This window comes from Argopecten irradians, chromosome 5 (assembly GCF_041381155.1).
Source record: "Argopecten irradians isolate NY chromosome 5, Ai_NY, whole genome shotgun sequence".
Classification (NCBI taxonomy): Eukaryota; Metazoa; Mollusca; class Bivalvia; order Pectinida; family Pectinidae; genus Argopecten; species Argopecten irradians.
In genome coordinates this window covers 32,520,880-32,545,313 of record NC_091138.1, presented here as the reverse complement: position 1 = coordinate 32,545,313, position 24,434 = coordinate 32,520,880, and the positions used below count along the sequence as shown (strand labels likewise).

At 41.2% G+C, this 24,434-nt stretch overlaps 1 protein-coding gene across 1 annotated transcript; it reads right to left on the bottom strand.

The window, feature by feature from the left end:
• Nucleotides 1–106: 106 nt before the first annotated feature.
• On the bottom strand, nucleotides 107–23,763 carry LOC138323571 (parapinopsin-like). Its single transcript, XM_069268264.1, has 3 exons — nucleotides 23,119–23,763; nucleotides 1,736–1,841; nucleotides 107–1,125 (listed from the first exon to the last, which is right to left on the bottom strand). The coding sequence occupies exons 1-3, from the start codon at nucleotides 23,761–23,763 to the stop codon at nucleotides 743–745; spliced, it is 1,134 nt and encodes a 377-aa protein (XP_069124365.1). The 3' UTR covers nucleotides 107–742.
• Nucleotides 23,764–24,434: the final 671 nt, after the last annotated feature.

The window sequence follows — 24,434 nt, the reverse complement described above, 5'->3', positions numbered from 1 at the left end:
ATAAGGGAAATCAATGTTCTACAAATATTAAGTGAAAGAGAGTGGATGATCATAAATATAACACCACAAAAGGACAAATTGGGGTTTTAAACTCCCTGGGGCTAAGGGACTGACATAGGACACAAACATATTAGAAGTTATACATAAGTGATAGATCTTAGAGCTTTGAATCATTCGTGACGGACATTCGGATTTTTGTAAACCCAGCGGAAATGTCAGGGATTTTTCAATTACGAGGTGGCAGACGGTTGTGATATCGTTATCACTCAGGGAAGAGACTCAGTCATCGACAAACATCGATGGTTTCACAAGGACGATTGGGCTCTTGCAGACGAGTGACTGCTGATAGCGGTTGTCTCGTCCACAATGTAAGGACCGTTTCCTATAACCTCCCTTGAAACGTTTCATGCTCTGAACTATCACGTACTGGTCAAGGTTATTTTTTTAACAAAGTAATTACATGCTCTGAATTAGAATATACTTGTCAGGCAGAGTTGTATGCTATGTTTTTTAATCTTATGATAGTTTATACAATGTGCTCTTGACAAATTGCATTGGTAAGGGCGTAAGTACTGCTTATCATCCTTACGATATAGCGCTTTCGATCAGACTAACTTGGAAGTGTTGCAAATGTCAAAGAATAGAGGTTCATAGATGCTGTTTATATAACTTCCATTTACCATATATTAATGGTGATGACTGCTTTTCTAGTAAACATGTTGTACGGGAATAATCTCCAGAGCTAAGCCACAGCCTGGGATTGAGGAGGCGATATGTCTTCCACTGCAGTTTTCTCCCCTTGTGACGCCCCGTCGTCCACAGCCGCAGGTGCTACTTGAGTTGGTTTTCTGGCGGTCTTTTTATTGTCGTCAGAATCAGACGAAGATCGCATGGCGTCTTCCTCTCTCTTGATCATTGTTTTCTTCATTCCTTCAGGCATTAATTCGTAGAATGCCATTCTGAACTGTTTGTTTGTTCCAATGTACGCAATAGGGTTGAGCGCTGCACTGCACTTAGCAAAAACCGGTGGTAGTCCAGTTACTATCAACGGGATATATTCTGGAGCGAGAAAGGCTTGATAGAAGGATACAATGGTGTAGGGAAGCCAGGCGATCAGATACACCACTGTAAATAGACACACATTTTATGAAATGTACAACTCTTAATGTGCAAATTAGTTAAAATATTACTATAGGGCCTAGTTGTATAAAAACAATACATACCAACCGATAAATTGATAATTGATTATCATAAGATGGATTACTCTTAATATGTACATTAGTCAAATGAGACAATTATTCAAATTTGGCTCAGATATATATATAATATAATATAATAACATTAAACTCATATAATTTTGGGACATATGTAATTAAATCATAGCAACTTGTTATTTCTATATGTATACCAATGTAACCACAACATACACTTATACAAAAATATGTTATTAGTGGATTTTTTTTATTTTTGTTTGTTTGTTTTTGTTTTTGTGTGTGTTTTTTTGCAACTTACCAGCAAAGAGTAAAACAATACACAACTAAACAGCTGCACAACTCTTTTCTTGCTCACTTCCTATTAAAAGTTTGCGTTTTGGTAACACTTAAAAAAACACAGGTATACTCTAATAGTTTCATGGTTAACAGTGAGTCCACTGCAGCACCATATGGTATGTATGGATAATTGAACCAGTGATGGCCATCAGATGAAGGATGGACAATACTATGAAAATACTTACGTATCATAACAGCGATTGTTTTAGCCATTTTTTTCTCGACCCTGAGATTCTTTCTCGCCACACGACTTGTCATATCCCAGACGCCACTTCTCGCAACATTTCGGACCTGGATAAATTCAAAGTGATCAGAGATCAGAGACTGACCAAAATTTAGACTGCATTGCCTGCCTTAGTACCAATATTCTCTGCTGTGCTGCGCTCATAAATTACAATGTATTTTCAGAGCAATCTTAGGGGAAGGAAGAAAACTACGGCGTAGCCCAGTCAAAACAAAATTAGGTTGACATGGATCATTACTTAAGGATTGATTGTCAATTTTGTTGCTTGCATTGACTGATGAAGAAAGTTAATCTCGTGCAAATGAAGTGAACTGCGAAGCAGTTCATGTAACATTTGCACGAGATTAACTTTCTTCATCAGTCAATGCAAGCAACAAAATTGATAATCAATCCTTATATTTACGTTAACCAATTTAAATATCCCGCTTTTGAAAAAAGTCAAATTATATGTATTCGGTATAAGATTATTATACAATTTGCAACATTGTATCAGTTATCGTACATTTATGTACAGCTACGGAACAGCCGCCAGTCAGTTCTTTTCGTCACCAAGGCAACATAAAATGTAGTTCCGAAAATAACTTCATTCTTTGCGCGTTGTTACAATTAAAAACGGCGATTTTGAAATATTGTTTTTATGTACAGGAATTAATGGCTTAAATTGTATCATAAAAACATGATCATGTAGCTTCAAATAAAAAAAAATACTGCGCAGTACTAGCAGTGCAGTCAACGTGTAATCCGGTTGCTCGATTTAGCAGGGGTCCGGTTTTGAAGAAAATGACGATTGTGGTGAAAATGCTGAATAGTTGGTATCTAAACATAATCAAATCTTTTAAAAATCAATTGCGATTGTTATGGAATGTACCTGAATGTTGTATTTCCGTCTGGTAATTGTTTGTAGCTGGCAGTTAAATGTTTATTAACTAAACCTGTTGTGAAATCCAACCCCTGTGTCTATGGTATGCGATGCGGTCCAAGAACCATGCTTCAGGGGCTCAATAAAACGTGTTAAAATGTGGGATTTAGTCGCAGATCACTGGAAGACTTGTGTGTTATTCTTGAAATGTGATAACTTCTCTGTCAACTGGAGTTTTAGGATTAAAATTCTGTATAAAGTAAGTAGAGAAACATTTATTTGAAATGTTGGTGGTTTCCAACGACCCTCGAATGCCGTGGGTTTTGACACTCGCAGAATCGTTTCGTTAGGCTTATGTCACTGAAATCAGCCTGTTTGGTATTTTTATGGAATCTATCGTTTCTAAGCTTACATGTATGTCACCGTTTCACATATAGATCTATATATTGTACATATTATCCTAACTATTTGCGTTCGATTATGCCTACTTCGATGAGTGATGAACATCGCTGCGCTCAGTAGCCTATGTTCAGCATTTTCCGGGGCTTGAGCTTGAGTCATCGTTTCTTCAAAATACGTGTAAAATATCTGTAATATCATATTACCAACAATTTCTAATATCACTTTATCAAACATTTCTGTCTGTGTTTCTAAATGTACAGCGATAGGCCACATCCCAGAAAGTTCATTCAAAACTGAAGCGGCGTAAAACTAGGTTAAAATGTAAACAATGTCAAAATGTATTCTCACGCCGGTCAGAGGTCAGCGCGTGACCAAGCATCTTCATTGGGAAATGAAGTGATCGGAGTTTACTAATTTCATTGAGGCGGAGCGAAGTGAAAATGTAAATATTGTTACATGAACTTTTTTTACGTCATTATTGTGGCGTCATTTTACTCTATCGAGCTCGAAAACTTACAATTACATAGGTAAGACCAATAATAATATATTATTCAACAAAATATGGTACCATGTAAAAGATGCGAACAAGATGAGCTATGTTGCAAGGGGGAGTATGGATGTGTAGTCCGCTAAACCTGTCTAATCGGACTAGACATCCATACCCCCCGAATGGATGTGTATAGAATGGGCTATGAGTATGAATTATCGTACTATGTGGCCATGAGGAGTATGAGTATGTAGCATGGGCTATCGTACTAAGTGGTAAAAGGAGTATGGATATCTATGAGTTATCGTACTATGTACCCACGGGGAGTATGGTATTAGCATGGGCTATCGTACTATGTGGTCACGGGGAGTATGGGTATGTATCATTGTCTATCGTTCTATGTGGCCACGGGAAGTATGGATATGTAGCATGGGTTATCGTTCTATGTGCCCACAGGGAGTATGGATGTGTAGTATGGGCTATCGTTCTATGTGACCACAGGGAGTATGGATGTGTAGTATGGGCTTTCGTTCTATGTGCCCACAGGGAATATGGATGTGTAGTATGGGCTATCGTTCTATGTTGTGCGCACAGGGAGTATGGATGTGTAGTAAGGGCTATCCTTCTATGTTTTCGTAAATTTCCCGATTCATCAAGCCATAACTTGGCCAATTTTGTTCATCAAGCACTCAATGGAAAGATAAATTATTTCTCTTTAATGTAAGATATCCGTCAATGTTGTATAGAACCCATTTATTAAAATATTCACGGTTTTAAAAAAATAGGTCCGTTTTTCTCGACCGCCGAGTTCATACCCTTGATACAATAATATATAATATGTATCTTATTGGTTAAAAATTTTCGTGCCAGGTCCCTGTGATCGGACAAGACATCTATACCCCCCCCCCCCCAAATGGATGTGTATAGCATGGGCTATGAGTATGAGTTATCGTACTATGTGGTCATGGGGAGTATGGTAGTAGCATGGGCAATCGTACTTCGTGGCCACGGAGAGTATGGTAGTAGCATGGGCTATCGTTCTATGTGGCAACGGGGAGTATGGGTATGTAGCGGGAGCTATCGTACTATGTACCCACGGGGAGTAGGGGTGTGTTGTATGGGCTATCATTCTCTGTGGCCACGGGGAGTATGGTAGTAGCATGGGCAATCGTACTTCGTGGCCACGGAGAGTATGGAGGTAGCGTGGGCTATCGTTCTATGTGGCTACGGGGAGTAGGGGTATGTATAATGGGCTATCGTTCTATGTGGCAACGGGGAGTATGGGTATGTAGCAGGAGCTATCGTACTATGTACCTACGGGGAGTAGGGGTGTGTAGTATGGGCTATCGTTCTCTGTGGCTACGGGGAGTAGGGGTGTGTAGCATGGGCTATCGTTCTATGTGGACCCATGGGGAGTATAGGTATGTATCATGGGCTATCGTACTATGTGGCCACGGGGTGTATGGGTATGTAGTATGGGCTATCGTTCTATGTGGCAACGGGGAGTATGGGTATGTATCATTGGCTATCGTACTATGTGGCCACGGGGAGTATGGGTATGTAATATATGCTATTGTACTATGTACCTACGAGGAGTATGGGTATGTATCGTGAGCTATCGTTCAATGTGGTCACGGAGAGTATTGGTATTTAGCATGGGCTATCGTGCTATGTGGTCACGGGGAGTATGGGTATGTATAATGGGCTATCGTTCTATGTGGTCACGGAGAGTATTGGTATTTAGCATGGGCTATCGTTCTATGTAGTTACGGGGAGTATGGGTATGTTTCGTGGGTTATTGTACTATGTAGACGTGGGAAGTATGGGTATGTAGCATGGGGTATCGTGCTATGTGGTCACGGGGATTATGGGTATGTGGTATGGGCTATAGTTCTATGTGGTCACGGGGAGTATGGGTATGTATAATGGGCTATCGTTCTATGTGGTCATGGGAAGTATGGGTATGTAGCATGGACTATCGTTCTATGTTGCACCGGTGAGTATTGGTATGGAGCATGGGCTATCTTTCTCTGTGCCCACGGGGAGTATGGGTATGTGGTGTGTAGCATGGGCTATCGTTCTATGTGGACATTAGTGGAGCGGCTAAGTTCGATTTTTCGGCAAAATCGTTCAAAAATTGATGAAAGCATGAAACTTTGCATATGGCTTCTTTGGGACATAAGGTTTCATAATCATGCTCCCTAGCGGCCGCCATATTGGTTTTCAAAATGGCCACAAAAAACACATTCTTTGACCCATAACTCACGTTCTATACCAGCTAAGCCAAATTCAAACGTCTACACCCATGTTATTGATACTTAGGAACATTCTGGTAGTGATAAACTTCGTGTAGAAGGACTGCCATTTTGTATTTCAAGATGGCCGCCAACCTCGCAAGCTTTATCTTTATATATAATGCATTTAAATGGATAGGCTGACTTTAAGCAAATATAGTGAGAGTACTTAGATTTTAGTAGTGTTTGATACATAAATAATTTTATTCTTAATTTAAACATGACCGCCATTTTGAAATCTAAGATGGCCATTTAAATTAAAGTTGTTTTCAAATTTCACTCTGTAAGTGATCCTGTAAGAAATCAAGTTAACATTCTGAAAATGTTGATATATATCAAATGCCTTGAATTACAACTCTGCAGCGTCATAAGACTGGATCATCCTCAAAGTCGCAAGTCATCAGCGATTGACCAAATCACAGCCCATTTGCAGATAACACCTCAAAAATACCTTATCACTTCTACTGCGGTCAATTGGGCGCATTCTCTTCTGTTTTTGACAGTAAATCCACAGTTGTAATTATGTAATTATGTAAATTAACACCGTTGTAAGCTCAATGGCTTCTGGAGGCGTATCCTTGTATACAATAGTTGTCCAATCAAGTAACATTAAAAACATGTAGGAGTGAATTTAGAGGGCTCATTGTGCCAGTGCTTGTTCAGGCGTGACTTAAATGAGTTCAGAGTCATTGCAGATACCACATTTTCAGGTAGACTGTTCCATGTATCCACAGTTCTACTGTTGAATTTGTTCTTTGTGACATTCAATCTTGCCCCGCGCTTCAGAATCTTTTTTGAGTGCCCTCTGGTGACAGTAACAGGAGACATCGTAAAGAGCTTGTCCTTGTCCATAATATCGATGTCATTGATTATTTTGTAGACCTGGACAATATCTGCTCGTTTCCGTCGATATTGAAGACTTGGTATTCCTAGAGATCTGAGACGTTGTTCATACGTCAGGTTGTGTAAACCTTTCACTCTTTATGTAGCTCGTCTTTGGACATTTTCAATCAAAATTTGGTCCTTAATGGAAATTTGGTTCCAAACGCATGATCCGTATTCCAGATGAGGCCTGACAAGAGTTTTGTAAAGGTTCAAAAACATGTCTTTGTTGATATAGCTAAATGTTTTGAATATCAATCCTGTAATTCGGTTGGCTTTAGAGACTGAATTATTTACATGCTGACTAAATTTGAGGTGAGAATCGAATGTAACACCAAGATCTTTTTCCGAACTACATTTGCTTATTTCTTCATTTGTGCCCATTTTGTAGCAGAAGTTGTCATGTTGATGTAAATTTCCAATAGACATGTGTTTGCACTTTTTGGTGTTAAATTCCATGTTCCATGTCTCAGACCATTTAATAACATTGTCGACGTCGTTCTGTAGGTCTAGTCTGTCTCTGACACATCCAATACCCTTCATCAGCTTAGCGTCGTCGGCAAACATTTTTACGACCGAGTTTAAAACTTCAGGCATATCATTGATAAATATCAGAAACAAAATCGGCCCGAGGACGCTCCCCTGGGGGACGCCGCTTGTGACGTCACGCAGAGCAGACAGTTCGCCGTTCATACAAACTCTTTGCTTCATACCCTTCAAAAAATCTTTTATCCATCCTAGAATATTTCCTTTTATACCATATTTTTCCATCTTAAGTAGTAATCGACTATGTGGTACTTTGTCAAAGGCTTTGCTTAAGTCGAGGTAAATGACGTCAACGTTGTTTCCTTTTTCCATTTCTGACGTGACATAGTCAACAACTTCAATAAGTTGAGTCACACACGACTTCCCTTTTGTGAATCCATGTTGGCAGGTTGAAAAAAAGCCATTCCGTTCCATATGCGTTCTTATTTCGTCTTTAATAATTCGCTGTAATATCTTGCAAGGAACGGATGTAAGACTTATCGGGCGATAGTTTTCTTTTTTTGTTTTTGAACCGCTTTTATGAATTGGTGTTACCAAAGCATTTTTCCAGCCGTTTGGTAATTTCTCTTCAATGATGGATTTATTAAAAATGTTTTCGAGAGGTTCCAGAATCTCATAGGATGTCTCAATTAACAGTTTGGGATGGAATACATCAGGGCCAGCAGAAGAATTTGGTTTTAACTTAGAAATCGCCGACTTGATTTTTTCTTTTGTGATGTTAATATCTAGCAGTGGAGTGTCTACATTTCTATCATTAAAATGGGGTAGATGATCTGTATCAGATTCAACAGTAAATACACTGCAGAAGTATTCGTTGAGCAGTTCAGCCTTTTCTCTGCTGTCGCTACATATTAAGCCGTTTGAGATCTCCAAATTTCCTACAGTTCGTTTTATTTTGGTATTAGTCCTCACATATTTCCAGAACTGCTTCGGGTTCTCCTTTATTTGATTGGCGATATTTTGTTCGAAATGGTATTTAGATGCTCTAATCGAAGTTGTTGCATGATTTCTTGCTCTTTTATAATTTTCCCAGTTTTCTGTTGTATGGCAATGTTGATATTTATACCATTTCCTTTGTTTTTTCTTGATGTTTTTGCGTGCTTGTTCGTCTAGAGGAATGCGGTTCTTTGGACGATCCATGGTGATTTTGCTCACTGGTATGTTATTTACTACTAATGTTGATATGGTTTCAGCGAAAATCTCCCATGATTCCTCGGTACCTTTTCCGTATAGCAACGCTTGCCAATCAGTATTATGTAGGCCTTCACGTATGTTATTGTAGTTTCCTTTGAAGAAGTCTCTTTTTTCAATAATATGCGAATTACAATCACTGTACAAGTTCAGATTAAAAACCAATAACAAGTGGTCACTTCGGCCTAGGCCGGGCATATGTGCAATATTGTCTATCATACCTTCCTCATTGGTAAAAACTAAATCCAAGCAATTAGCAGTTTGTCTGTCTCTGTATCTTGTTGGGGAAAGTACATGTTGATGCAAAAACAAGTCTTTCGTTTTCTCTACAAAATATGTAGCTGGATGGTGTGCAGAGACTGTAGTTGATAAAGTGCTCCAGACTATTTCTTTATAGTTAAAATCACCAGTGATAAGTATATGACTGAAGTTTAGTTGTTCTGTTGCTGATAATAGATCTAATAATTTATCATTGTTGTTGGAATCGCTATTTGGACTTCTGTACACGTTTCCAATAAGCAGTGTATCATTTTTTAATAGTTTGATACTACACCAAACATGTTCGTCAAATTCAACCGGCACATGTACTGGACTTGCTTGAAGGATTGATTTGGTTAAAATAAGGACTCCGCGTTTTCCGTTTCCATTTCTGAAGGAATCATAACCCGCCAGGTTGTATAGCTCTTCGTATACTGTAGATGACGACTTTGGATATATTTCTGTTAATCCAATTACGTCAGGTGATTTCTGAGAAATTATTTGTTCTAATTCTATTCGCTTGCTTGGGGTTAACGTGTCAATGTTTGAGTAATAAACAAGGATGGTCGAAGGACGATTGTTTTTGTCATTGGCAATTGTTACTGTATTAAAAACCTCCATAAAAGTAGTTTCCTATGCTCTATCCACGACTGGAGAAGTCGGGACGTTGCTATCCAGAATAGTGTCTTGGCTGTATACTAAAGTGGATTCATTTGATGAGACGTCATGATTATATGACGTCATGTTTAGAGAACGTCTGATAGGGCTAATGTTCTCCATTGTCGTCATTGGTTGGCTTGATATTATATCTGTGTTTGGCGCATTTATATCTTCGACTTCCATCTGATCTTCATTGGAGTTGGATTCATGAGCTTGTACTCTTTTTGTTTCGAATTTTCTTTTTCTGACTTCACGCTGCTCGATAGTCAGATCGCGGATCACGATGACCTTTTTGAATTCTCTTGGAGCTTTGTCTTTGATTTGTCGGGAATTTTCTAGTAGGGTTTTTCGTTGTTTCTTATTATTTATGATGATTTTAAGAGGTCTTGTTTTTTTGTTAGTTGGGTCGGGCCGCCGTCCTAATCTAAAAATTGCAGTCGTGTCCAAATTTGAAACACCAATAGAATCAGCTACTTTTTGAAAATTCCTTCGATCCTCCTCTTGTCTATTAACAGAGTCACAATTGTTTGATTCAGGCAGATTGAAGATGATGACATTAGAGTCCCTGCTCTTTCGGTCTTGTAATTCCCGAGTCCTTTTATCTACCATTTCCGTCATTTCGCCCTTTATTTCTTGGATTATCTCGTCCTTCATAGAAAGTTTCAGATTTTCCATTTTTGCCGATATTTGGTTTTCGTGCTTGTCTTGCCTTTCTTCTATTGTTTCTATTCTTTCTTCAATCTTCGTAATTCTATGTTCACTGGTATGTTTCAACTGTGTGAGTGAACTTTCTATTCTAAGAAGTGTTGCTTCTGTTCCTTTACAACAGTTACAGGACCATGTGAAGCCTTCCAGATCGCCAGCCTCCAGTAGACGTAACACGCTTGTTTTCTGTCCTGTGCAGACGTAACAGTATTGAAGCTTACAGACGGCGCAGTCCAAAAACCTGTTGTTTGTAATCTTGGCGTCACATTTGTTGCAGAATACATCGATAGAATCGTCTGTCCTGTATCGTTTCGGGTCAGGAAAGCTTGCAGTGGCCATTTTGGGATCTAGTAGTTGGGTAGGCTGTGCAGCTCGTGCTAAATACTTGGCGAATCGAGTTTGCCTAAGTTAAATGGTTTTTGTGAATATTTAGTGGCAAACTACTTTGCCGAACTAGAGTGACATAGGATTGACATAATACTGTATCTCAGATAGTTTAATCTTGACAATTATCTATAAATACCAACGTTTTATAGGTTTGGCAAAGTACCTTGCCGAGACCTTGTTATACACTGTAAATGGCAAAGCTCCTTTGCCGATTTTGTATTATTGGTATACTCTACAACATTCTGGCAAAGAACCTTGCCGAGAGTTGGGATGAGTCTATTAGACTTATTGTCAAGATAAGATTATATGAGCTCTAGCAAATTATTTGCCGAGAACCTTACACCAATTTTGTACTTACGATACTAGTATTCTACTTTTAATCGTGGAGTCCGTCTTACATCAGTTGTCGCGTAACTCCATCAACAGTCTTCAAGTTCTACGCAACAGTTGTCCTTGATGTCTTTAATGATTAGTCTAGTCCATATTTCACACAATTTATCTCCTGGATGAATACCGTCCCGGTATAGTTTGGTATTGATAGAAATTCTGTTACGTTTACATTTCTTTCCACCACGGGCGCGTACAATACAATTGTTCAATCTCGCCGTTTCATTTCCATGGCTACGGTTGAGGCTTCGGATGTGTTCATTTAGGGAACAAATTTGACGATGAAGCTCGTGGTCTTCCTGAGGAAAGATGTCTTTATCCTGAGATAGATTGCGTGACACTTTTTGGGTGATACGTTTGTTATATTCAGCAATAGAATACTGAGGACACTCTAAAAGTTTTAGCGTAACTGTTGAAAATTCCGAAATTATTGCGAATGCCTCAATGAATTTATTCTTTATAGAGTTAAAGTTTGACAGTTGATTTCTTGTCACTACCCATTACTTTCAATGTTGGTGTAGCGTGACTAGAATTACGTCTATTGTACATATATCTATAGATGGTTATTATTGTCATCATTCCATGTATTAAGTAAAGATAAGTTTGTAATGTTTAATATACGATGACATGTTTACGTTTACAGTTGTACTAGCCGGCCATGTGACTGGATGAAGTTTGTGAGATTGTCGTATTTACCCGCGGTAACAATACGTGTTACGATTATTCTAGGTTTTAGCGAGTTGTATCTTATCTACGCGATGTCGAGTTTACCTATATTACGGTCGTTAAGTGATGTTATTTGCCGTCTTAGGCATCGTGAATCTTGCAAACTTCAGACAGCCTTTTCCGCTTCGACTATTGTGTTGCGCATGTCCGCGGTTGGGAATCACATTTCCGGTTTGGTTATTTTGGCCAGCCAATCAGCGTGACGGAGTGCCCGCACGCGAATTCGGGGCATCGGGGGGCATCTTATGCCCCCGGGTCAGTTGCGCCCCTGTAGTCGATGAGGTAAGTCGTGTTCTCGATCTCGGAACCGATAACCTAGGGTCTACGTAACTCAGCCCCTATCTTCCCATGTAAATGGCTTTGGTGTATTAAGTGTGATGTCATAGTTAGGCTATTAATAGAACAGGGGTTTTACAGCTTGTCTATTCGGTTTATTTACATTAGCGACGCTGTCAAGGTCGTAGACTTGCGGTAGTTCCAGATAGTGTGGTACTACAATAGAGTAGTGGGAATAGAAATAGTATTAATTTGTTGTGGGATACTACTATAAAGAAAATAGCATTTATCTGTCATAAGTGAATTAATGTGGAATTATACTAATGAGATCTATTCTACTGTAGCTATGTATTATAACTGTTAGATATTGTACTGTGTGTTATCTGTAATTTCCTGGTTGTTTATATGGCCATGTAAATAATAATACAAATACTGAAACTTGATTTACTGAGTTTGTCAATTCTGTCACTGAGTGGTTGAACTTAAACGTCTATAGCCTTGCTACCAAAGGCGTAATAGTGATACCTCGCTACCAGAGGTTGTACCTGTAGAAACCTTGTTACCAAAGGTGTAAGTTGTACCTCGCTACCAGGGGTTTGAACCTTGTTACCAAAGGTTATAGAGCACCTCGCCTACCAGAGGGCTATACTATTTTTAAAAGTAGACTCGAGCACGTTACATTGGCAATAGCTTTTAAGTTGAATGTGCAGGAAACATAAACAGGAACACACATTCCTACATTCTATGGTATTGGTATCTTCTACCAAACCTTAATACTTCTTCCCCCTTTCAAATCCTTCCTCATAGCATAACTCCTATGAAACTGTCAAGTCATCCATAACCACTTGAGAACATCTAGACACTCCTTTCACCTAATGGTATCTGAGAACACAATCCACCTTATTTCTCATGTGTATGTAAAAAGTCCTTCTTTAGATCATACAGACGTCTGCCATCCCTATCTGCTTTTTGCAAAGTTGATGAAAATGTTTTCTTTTAGTGGCTAGGGCTTCTTTGTTGTTTCTCTTTTCATGATATCTGTCAATTTACTTAGCGCCTTCTCATATCAACCGCAATACTTTTTTAAGGAGCTGGGGTTGTCGAACGCCAAAGAGTGTCACAATTAGCAGTCTGCACTATCGGTCCAAGTTTTTGTCATATATCGACGTCAACCAGAACTAAATTCAGCAAGGTTCAAGATGACCAATATCTGACTAAGTAAGTTTGTTGTCTAGTTGACCAATATCTGACTAATTTAGTCTATGTGGTCCTAATATCATTTATACTCTCTATCATTTCCATTGTTTGCAATTAGTTTGAAGGCTTATTGTTCTTCTGTTCTCCATCGCTGCAATTTATTTTCACCCTGTACTTGGTGCCGTATGCATGTTTTACTGACGGTGGCTTTGCGTTTTAGGTGGATTTAGTTTGCATATACTGCACTGATAGCATAGCGCTTAATATCTGTTCTTAATTCAACACCATCATTATCCCCCGCCCAACGAAGTTGGCGGGGGATATACAAATGGGTTCCGTCCGTCCGTCCGTCCGTCCGTCTCTGTCCGTCCGTACGAATTGTTTCCGGAGCATAACTCTAAAACCTGTAGAGATATTTCCACGAAACTTCATACACACATTGGTCTTATGGTCTAGTAGTGCCTTTTGCTATTTTCAGGTTTTCATTTTTTGCATTTTTTCCGTAACCATGGAAACATTGCTGAAAATATCATATTTTTGTACCAGGTTCGTTTCCGGAGCATAACTCTAAAACCAGAAGAGATATTTCCACGAAACTTCATAGACACATTGATCTTATGGTCTAGTAGTGCCTTTTGCTATTTTAAGGTTTTCACTTTTTTTTTCTTTTTTTCTGTAACCATGGAAACATTGCTGAAAATGGCAGATTTTTGTGTAAGAATCGTTTCCGGAGCACAACTCTAAAACCAGCAGAGATATTTCCATGAAACTTCATAGACACATTGTTCTTATGGTCTAGTAGTGCCTTTTGCTATTTTTAGGTTTTCACTTTTTGTGCTTTTTTCTGTAACCATAGAAACATTGCTGAAAATATCATATTTTTGTAGCAGGTTCATTTCCGGAGCATAACTCTAAAACCAGCAGAGATATTTCCACAAAACTTCATAGACACTTTCTGTTTATGGTCTAGTAGTACCTTTTGCTATTTTTAGGTTTTCATTTTTTGCATTTTTTCCGTTACCATGGAAACATTGCTGAAAATATCATGGTAAATGTTACTTTGCAAAACTCCGCCCATCTTTGTGTATATAGTCTAATATAAATGTCAAGGCTGTATACCTGATTCAACAATTGCAGCCCCGCTCTACTTGAATTATACTCCATCTTTCTTTAGCTCAACTTCCTTTTTCCTGGTTTTTTCATACACATAAGTCTCCACAATCAAACTTACTTCAGCTTTGATATCTCCATTGGCGGGGGATCTGAATGACTATGTCCTTGTTTGTCTTGCCTTCGCCACCTTTATCTCCAGTGATGAGATTGGGAGTTATAGCTCGGAGGTTCAGCTAACATTTGTAAAGTTTTGACTTAAAGATACTTATGACTATCTTTGCAAAGACTTGCTTGTGGTTAATTCTAGTTCCACTACTGTCAAACTGATAGACGTACCACAAGGGGTTATGTCAGACGAGGTAGACATCCAAGGTTTGGAGGCAAAACCTTGCTATGAACTTACTCGGAGTCCTTACTTAAGTTGAGTCTCCTGATGTTGGAGTCGTTCGGGATTACATCGAACAAATTTCCCTGACATTTTTTCTGGTTATTAACAATAGAGGGAATATGTTCCCTGAATCCACATCAAATTGCCTAAGATGCGGTTGACGGCCGGGCATGAACGTGGTTATGCAATATAAGGGCGACCATCTCATCCATGAAACCTCCTTTGGAGACGTACTTCTGCCTGCAGGTCTGATATTTCTCCATCACACAAAGTATCTCTCAAGTGACTGCTAAAGTGATTTCGGTTAAATGTTTTCTGATAATTCCCTAACTGTGGTCAGGAATAGAGGTCTAATATCATCCATATGCATTAAATAGTTGCAGTCATAATAAACCATTTGAAGCCTTGAATGCCTTCTAGCTTTAGCCAAAATATATCCGTTATCCGCCATGAATATTTCCATTCCTCTGGTAAATAATATCTTACATTCCGCTTTCAAAAATGGAGATGATCCTCAATTGGTTTTGGGGAAACACCTGCTCTGCTCTCTACAGTTTATCAGATATCATATATTTCTTCTGAGTGACATTAATGAGTCTCTACAGCATCTTTTATAAGGTTTTGGCACATCTTGCATTTATAGACAGTGTAAAGTATACCAATAGGTTATTGTGATGATGTAGTGAAGATCTCCTTCAGGAAAGGTTATTTCCAATTACATTATTTTGACGATTTCACAGATCAATTTGTGATTTTTCTCTAAATAAATATGAACTTACATTTTGTGTTAAAATGTCTCTGTCCAAGCCTCTTTTTAGAGTGAAAGCACCGAGTTCTTGTATATTGCTATTGTGTTAAATTTGATTCTAGAACTATAATTATCTTTCAGGCATGAAAATGGATGTGAAACATGAATGTTTTTCAAGCTGCTGTACTCTGAAATAGTTAAAGTTCAGACACCTGTCCGAAAGGATGAAATGATAAGGACGACGTTGGGTCAAAAACGACCCGCTTTATGGAAATTAACGTTTGCATTCAATTAATATATTCATATCGGTTTAGAGAATGATGCTAAGTGTAATATTTACAGAAGTTAATAACATTTGGGACTCAAGTTTTAAAGTAATGTTTCATAAATTATCAGCCGTTTCGGTTAATTTATGTACCTTTAATTCAATGCTGCCGGTCATCATGAATTTCAGATTGGCCGCCATTTTGAAAACTAATTAAGAATCGAATTATTTTGTATCAAAAGCTACAAAATATAAATACTCACTGTATTTGCAGGTATTTTATTTGCTTAATTATAATAAATACTAATACTATGCGTGTAGACGTTTAAAATTTACAGAGTGAAATTCGGAAACAACTTTAATTTAAACGCCCATCTTAGATTTCAAAATGGCGGTCATGTTGAAATAAAAATAAGAATCAAATTATTTATGTATCAAACACTACACAAATGTAAGAACTCTCACTATATTTGCTTAAAGTCAGCCTATCCATTTAAATGCGTTATACATATAAGATATAGCTCGGAAAGTTGCGGCCATCTTGAAATACAAAACGGCGGTCCTTCTACATGAAGTTTAACACTACAAGAATGTGCCTAAGTATCAATAATACGGGTGCAGATGTTTAAAGTTTGGGTTTAGCTGGTATAGGACATGAGTTATGGCTCACAGAAGGTGGTTTTTGAAAACCAATATGGCGGCTAATAAGGGCCATGATTTTTTGGGGTCCATTTTTATCTTGAAACCTTATATCCTGAAAAAGCAATATGCAAAGTTTCATGCTTTCTTCACACTTTGAATAATTTTCATGCTCAGCCGCTCCACTACATGGGGAGTATGGCTATGTATCATTGGCTATCGTACTATGTGGCCACGGGGAGTATGGGTATGTAGCATGGGATATCGTACTATGTACCCACGGGGAGTATGGGTATGTAATATATGCTATCGTACTATGTACCCACGGGGAGTATGGGTATGTAGCATGGGATATCGTACTATGTGGTCACAGGGATTATGAGTATTTAGTATGGGCTATCGTTCTATGTGGTCACGGGGAGTACGGGTATGTATCATGGGGTATCGTTCTATGTACCAACGGGGAGTATGGGTATGTAGCATGGGCTATCGTTCTATGTGGACCCATGGGGAGTATAGGTATGTATCATGGGCTATCGTACTATGTGGCCACGGGGTGTATGCTAGTAGCATGGGCTATCGTTCTATATGGTCATGGGGAGTATGGGTATGTGGCATGGGCTATCGTTCTATGTGGTCACGGGGAGTATGGGTATGTATCATAGGCTACCGTTACATGTGGCCACGGGGAGTATGGGTGTGTAGAATGGGCTATCGTTCTATGTGCCCATGGGGAGTATGGGTATGTATCATGGGCTATCGTTCTATGTGACCACGGTGAGTATGGGTGTGTAGCATGGGCTATCGTTCTATGTGCCCATGGGGAGTATGGGTATGTATCATGGGCTATCGTTCTATGTGCCCATGGGGAGTATGGGTATGTATCATGGGCTATCGTTCTGTGTGGTCACAGGGAGTATGGGTATGCATCATAGGCTATCGTTCTTTGTACCAACAGGGAGTATGGGTATGTAGCATTGGTTATCGTACTTTGTGGTCACGGGGATTATGAGTATGCATCATGGGCTATCGTTCTATGTGGTCACGAGGAGTATGAGTATGTATAATGGGCTATTGTTCCATGTGGCCACGGGGAGTACGGTTGTGTAGCATTGGCTATCGTTCTTTGTGGTCACGGGGAGTATGGGTGTGTAGCATGGGCTATCGTTCTATGTACCCACGGGGAGTATGGGTGTGTAGCATGGGCTATCGTTCTATGTACCCACGGGGAGTATGGGTGTGTAGCATCGGCTATCGTTCTATGTGCCCATGGGGAGTATGGGTATGTATCATGGACTATCGTTCTATGTGACCACGGGCAGTATGGGTATGTATCATGGGCTATCGTTCTATGTGGTCACGGGGAGTATGGGTGTGTAGCATGGGCTATCGTTCTATGTGGTCATGGGGAGTATGGGTTTGTATCAAGGGCTATCGTTCTATGTGGTCACGGGGAGTATGGGTATGTAGCATGGGCTATCGTTCTATGTGGTCACGGGGAGTAAGGGTATGTATCATGGGCTATCGTTCTATGTACCAACGGGGAGTATGGGTATGTATCGTGGGCTATCGTTCTATGTGGTCATGGGGAGTATGGGTTTGTATCAAGGGCTATCGTTCTATGTGGTCACGGGGAGTATGGGTATTTATCATGGGCTATCGTACTATGTACCCATGGGGAGTATGGGTGTGTAGCATGGACTATCGTTCTATGTGCCCATGGGGAGTATGGGTATGTATCATGGGCTATCGTTCTTTGTGGCCACGGGCAGTATGGGTATGTATCATGGGCTATCGTTCTATGTGGTCACGGGGAGTATGGGTATGTATGATAGGCTATCGAAATGTGTGGTCACGGGGAGTACGGGTATGTAGCATAGGCTATCGTTCTATGTGGTCACGGGGAGTACGGGTATGTAGCATGGGCTATCGTTCTATGTGGCCACGGGGAGTATGGGTATGTATCATGGGCTATCGTTCTATGTACCAACGGGGAGTATGGGTATGTAGCATTGGGTATCATACTATGTGGTCATGGGGAGTATGGGTTTGTATCATGGGCTATCGTTCTATGTGGTCACGGGGAGTATGGGTATGTATCATGGGCTATCGTACTATGTACACACGGGGAGTATGGGTGTGTAGCATGGACTATCGTTCTATGTGCCCATGGGGAGTATGGGTATGTATCATGGGCTATCGTTCTATGTGACCACGGGGAGTATGGGTGTGTAGCATGGGCTATCGTTCTATGTGCCCATGGGGAGTATGGGTATGTATCATGGGCTATCGTTCTATGTGCCCATGGGGAGTATGGGTATGTATCATGGGCTATCGTTCTGTGTGGTCACAGGGAGTATGGGTATGCATCATAGGCTATCGTTCTTTGTACCAACAGGGAGTATGGGTATGTAGCATTGGTTATCGTACTTTGTGGTCACGGGGATTATGAGTATGCATCATGGGCTATCGTTCTATGTGGTCACGAGGAGTATGAGTATGTATAATGGGCTATCGTTCCATGTGGCCACGGGGAGTACGGTTGTGTAGCATTGGCTATCGTTCTTTGTGGTCACGGGGAGTATGGGTGTGTAGCATGGGCTATCGTTCTATGTACCCACGGGGAGTATGGGTGTGTAGCATGGGCTATCGTTCTATGTACCCACGGGGAGTATGGGTGTGTAGCATCGGCTATCGTTCTATGTGCCCATGGGGAGTATGGGTATGTATCATGGACTATCGTTCTATGTGACCACGGGCAGTATGGGTATGTATCATGGGCTATCGTTCTATGTGGTCACGGGGAGTATGGGTGTGTAGCATGGGCTATCGTTCTATGTGGTCATGGGGAGTATGGGTTTGTATCAAGGGCTATCGTTCTATGTGGTCACGGGGAGTATGGGTATGTAGCATGGGCTATCGTTCTATGTGGTCACGGGGAGTAAGGGTATGTATCATGGGCTATCGTTCTATGTACCAACGGGGAGTATGGGTATGTATCGTGGGCTATCGTTCTATGTGGTCATGGGGAGTATGGGTTTGTATCAAGGGCTATCGTTCTATGTGGTCACGGGGAGTATGGGTATTTATCATGGGCTATCGTACTATGTACCCATGGGGAGTATGGGTGTGTAGCATGGACTATCGTTCTATGTGCCCATGGGGAGTATGGGTATGTATCATGGGCTATCGTTCTTTGTGGCCACGGGCAGTATGGGTATGTATCATGGGCTATCGTTCTATGTGGTCACGGGGAGTATGGGTATGTATGATAGGCTATCGAAATGTGTGGTCACGGGGAGTACGGGTATGTAGCATAGGCTATCGTTCTATGTGGTCACGGGGAGTACGGGTATGTAGCATGGGCTATCGTTCTATGTGGCCACGGGGAGTATGGGTATGTATCATGGGCTATCGTTCTATGTACCAACGGGGAGTATGGGTATGTAGCATTGGGTATCATACTATGTGGTCATGGGGAGTATGGGTTTGTATCATGGGCTATCGTTCTATGTGGTCACGGGGAGTATGGGTATGTATCATGGGCTATCGTACTATGTACACACGGGGAGTATGGGTGTGTAGCATGGACTATCGTTCTATGTACCCATGGGGAGTATGGGTATGTATCTTGGGCTATCGTTCTTTGTGGCCACGGGCAGTATGGGTATGTATCATGGGCTATCGTTCTATGTGGTCACGGGGAGTATGGGTATGAAGGATAGGCTATCGAACTATGTGGTCACGGGGAGTACGGGAATGTAGCGTGGGCTATCGTTCTATGTGGTCACGGGGAGTATGGGTGTGTAGTATGGGCTATCGCTCTCTGTGGTCACGGGGAGTATGGGTGTGTAGCATGGGCTATCGCTCTATGTACTCACTGGGAGTATGGGTATGTATCATGGGCTATCGTTCTATGTGCCCATGGGGAGTATGGGTATGTATCATGGGCTATAGTTCTAAATACGCACTGGGAGTATGAGTATGTATAATGGGCTATCGTTCCATGTGGCCACGGGGAGTACGGTTGTGTAGCATTGGCTATCGTTCTTTGTGGTCACGGGGAGTATGGGTGTGTAGCATGGGCTATCGTTCTATGTACCCACGGGGAGTATGGGTGTGTAGCATGGGCTATCGCTCTATGTACTCACTGGGAGTATGGGTGTTTAGCATCGGCTATCGTTCTATGTGCCCATGGGGAGTATGGGTATGTATCATGGACTATCGTTCTATGTGACCACGGGCAGTATGGGTATGTATCATGGGCTATCGTTCTATGTGGTCACGGGGAGTATGGGTGTGTAGCATGGGCTATCGTTCTATGTGGTCATGGGGAGTATGGGTTTGTATCAAGGGCTATCGTTCTATGTGGTCACGGGGAGTATGGGTATGTAGCATGGGCTATCGTTCTATGTGGTCACGGGGAGTAAGGGTATGTATCATGGGCTATCGTTCTATGTACCAATGGGGAGTATGGGTATGTATCGTGGGCTATCGTTCTATGTGGTCATGGGGAGTATGGGTTTGTATCAAGGGCTATCGTTCTATGTGGTCACGGGGAGTATGGGTATTTATCATGGGCTATCGTACTATGTACCCATGGGGAGTATGGGTGTGTAGCATGGACTATCGTTCTATGTGCCCATGGGGAGTATGGGTATGTATCATGGGCTATCGTTCTTTGTGGCCACGGGCAGTATGGGTATGTATCATGGGCTATCGTTCTATGTGGTCACGGGGAGTATGGGTATGTATGATAGGCTATCGAAATGTGTGGTCACGGGGAGTACGGGTATGTAGCATAGGCTATCGTTCTATGTGGTCACGGGGAGTACGGGTATGTAGCATGGGCTATCGTTCTATGTGGCCACGGGGAGTAAGGGTATGTAGCATTGGGTATCATACTATGTGGTCATGGGGAGTATGGGTTTGTATCATGGGCTATCGTTCTATGTGGTCACGGGGAGTATGGGTATGTATCATGGGCTATCGTACTATGTACACACGGGGAGTATGGGTGTGTAGCATGGACTATCGTTCTATGTACCCATGGGGAGTATGGGTATGTATCTTGGGCTATCGTTCTTTGTGGCCACGGGCAGTATGGGTATGTATCATGGGCTATCGTTCTATGTGGTCACGGGGAGTATGGGTATGAAGGATAGGCTATCGAACTATGTGGTCACGGGGAGTACGGGAATGTAGCGTGGGCTATCGTTCTATGTGGTCACGGGGAGTATGGGTGTGTAGTATGGGCTATCGCTCTCTGTGGTCACGGGGAGTATGGGTGTGTAGCATGGGCTATCGCTCTATGTACTCACTGGGAGTATGGGTATGTATCATGGGCTATCGTTCTATGTGCCCATGGGGAGTATGGGTATGTATCATGGGCTATAGTTCTAAATACTCAATGGGAGTATGGGTATGTATCATGGGCTATCGTTCTATGTACTCACGGGGAGTATGGGTATGTATCATGGGCTATCGTTCTATGTGTTCACGGGGAGTATGGGTGTGTAGCATGGGCTATCGTTCTATGTACTCACGGGGTGTATGGGTATGTATCATGGGCTATCGTTCTATGTGTTCACGGGGAGTATGGGTGTGTAGCATGGGCTATCGCTCTATGTACTCACTGGGAGTATGGGTATGTATCATGGGCTATCGTTCTATGTGCCCATGGGGAGTATGGGTATGTATCATGGGCTATAGTTCTAAATACTCACTGGGAGTATGGGTATGTATCATGGGCTATCGTTCTATGTACTCACGGGGAGTATGGGTATGTATCATGGGCTATCGTTCTATGTGTTCACGGGGAGTATGGGTGTGTAGCATGGGCTATCGTTCTATGTACTCACGGGGTGTATGGGTATGTATCATGGGCTATCGTTCTATGTGTTCACGGGGAGTATGGGTGTGTAGCATGGGCTATCGCTCTATGTACTCACTGGGAGTATGGGTATGTATCATGGGCTATCGTTCTATGTGCCCATGGGGAGTATGGGTATGTACCATGGGCTATAGTTCTAAATACTCACTGGGAGTATGGGTATGTATCATGGGCTATCGTTCTATGTACCCACGGGGAGTATGGGTGTGTAGCATGGGCTATCGTTCTATGTATCCACGGGGAATATGGGTGTGTAGCATGGGCTATCGTTCTATGTGCCCATGGAGAGTAGGGGTATGTATAATGGGCTATCGTTCTGTACCATGGGCTATCGTTCTATGTGGTCACGGGGAGTATGGGTGTCTATCATGGGCTATCGTTCTATGTGGCCACGGGCAGTATGGGTATGTATCATGGGCTTATCGTTCTATTTGGTAACGGGGAGTATGGGTATGTATGTTCTATCGTATCTAATATGCCACAGGAACATGCTACATTGAAATGAAGCATAATTAATATGGCCACAGAAAACATGGATAACACGGGCAAGATTTTTTCTTCGATTTAGATATAATGTCATGATTTATATCGGTGATATAAGTGGTGTGTTGGCTTTCCCAAATATGAAATTCAAGTTCATACTGCTTGAAATAATATAGGGCCTCGACAATATTGTTCTTAAATCGTGGTCAAGTGTCATCAGCTATCAGTGAACGGATAAGAAAGTGAGCTCTAACCTATGACAATTCTGGCAGATGGCTTATGTTTATGGTCAGATAGCTCAGTACTGCTCTTCAAAAATAAGGGTACATAACTCAAAAACAGAATAACGTAGCTCCTGATCACTGATCACTTCACTTGTTTCTAGGAGATGTAGCTATGCATACGGGGGTTCGAGATATCAAAACAACGTGTGTAAAGCACGATTTATCAGCGGTTAGTCCCACCTTTCGGAGTCTTATCACAATTAACTTATATCCACATCGTTTTGGTATCTCGAAATATCCTCAGTGGTACTTACCGTCTGATAGACGCCGTTGTAGGAGAATATTATTAAGCCCAAGGGTAGTAGAAAGCAGAAGATGAAGATACTAAGTAAGTAACTTTGTATCGATGGGTCGTTTCCCTCGAATGATACACCACAGGAAACGTTAGACAGTTCTAGATGATAGTAGTTCCAGCCGAAGAAAGGCACGACTGACCAGAACGTTCCTCCCAACCAACAGCCAACGATGGCCAAAAGGGCGACTCCATGATTGATTTTACTGGCCGAGAGTGGCTTTGCGATGACAATGTATCTATCGAAAGAGATGGCACACAGCAGGTACAGGTCAGTAAGACCGAGCACATAAACAAGGAACCCTTCCATTGCACATACTGTATCACCATGATACCAGCCCTGGTTGTAAGACGCAGAGGCAGCGAAAAGGGCGACAGATGACATACAGAAATCATTAATTGCTAGACCTATTACAAACATGTTTGTCGGAGTGCGCAAGTGTTTATTTTTTGTGAATATAAGAAGCGCGCTTCCGTTGAAGAAAGAACCAAACATCCATGTTAAGAATAATATCACTGCAAAAAGGTTGTAGTACATGGAGGACATAGATTCCTGAGGATCTATGAGTATTGAAGGTTCGCCACTCGTTGTGTTGTTACTATCCATGGTGGAGATTTAATTTATTTCAAACAGTAACTACTTCCTGCAATTCGTTGTTCTGTTCTTTGGGTACTATTCAAAATAGTCGCTCACAGGTACTTCCTGGAAATTGTGGTTCCGTTCGAATAGGAATGCTCCAAACAGTCGCCCGCAGCTATTTCCTAGAACTTACTGTCGTGTTGTTCATGAGTATTTCAAACAATCTTAACAGTTTATTTCAAGTATCCCATGGACAACTTTTCCTTATAGCTGTTTCTTGAAATTTTTTTTATAATTCACAAGATTTATTTTTCCATGTTCCAGGTTGAAATTGCCGCTTAATACTTCTAGAAAGTCGTTTCCTTGCTTGGTGTTTGTCTCACACGGTGAGGGGAGTTGGACTGACACCAAGCTAAGTGTGATTAAAATCCAAGTCAGATTTTATATATCAGGAAAGGTGTTCGTGTTATCCGAGTTCTACTCATTACCTTGATTTACACTGCATCCCATTCGGTTTATTGAGTCACGGCATCCAATACATGGTCGCCCGGGGAAGCTCAATATACATCAGTGTCGGGTTCTATGACTGTCATACTTCATTCAACTATAAGTGTATTTTCAAATTAAAATGTTCCCATTTTCACAGACATTAAAAGTAGCAAAGTCTGATTGCATTTTGTCTACAATCAGATGCTGAG

Coding starts and splice junctions, on each gene's coding strand:
- LOC138323571 (XM_069268264.1), bottom strand. CDS start 23,763: ATGGATAGTAACAACACAACGAGTGGCGAACCTTCAATACTCATAGAT. Junction 1,842..23,118: donor ACAACGGCGTCTATCAGACG/GTAAGTACCACT, acceptor GAATTTATCCAG/GTCCGAAATGTTGCGAGAAG. Junction 1,126..1,735: donor AACAATCGCTGTTATGATAC/GTAAGTATTTTC, acceptor GTCTATTTACAG/TGGTGTATCTGATCGCCTGG.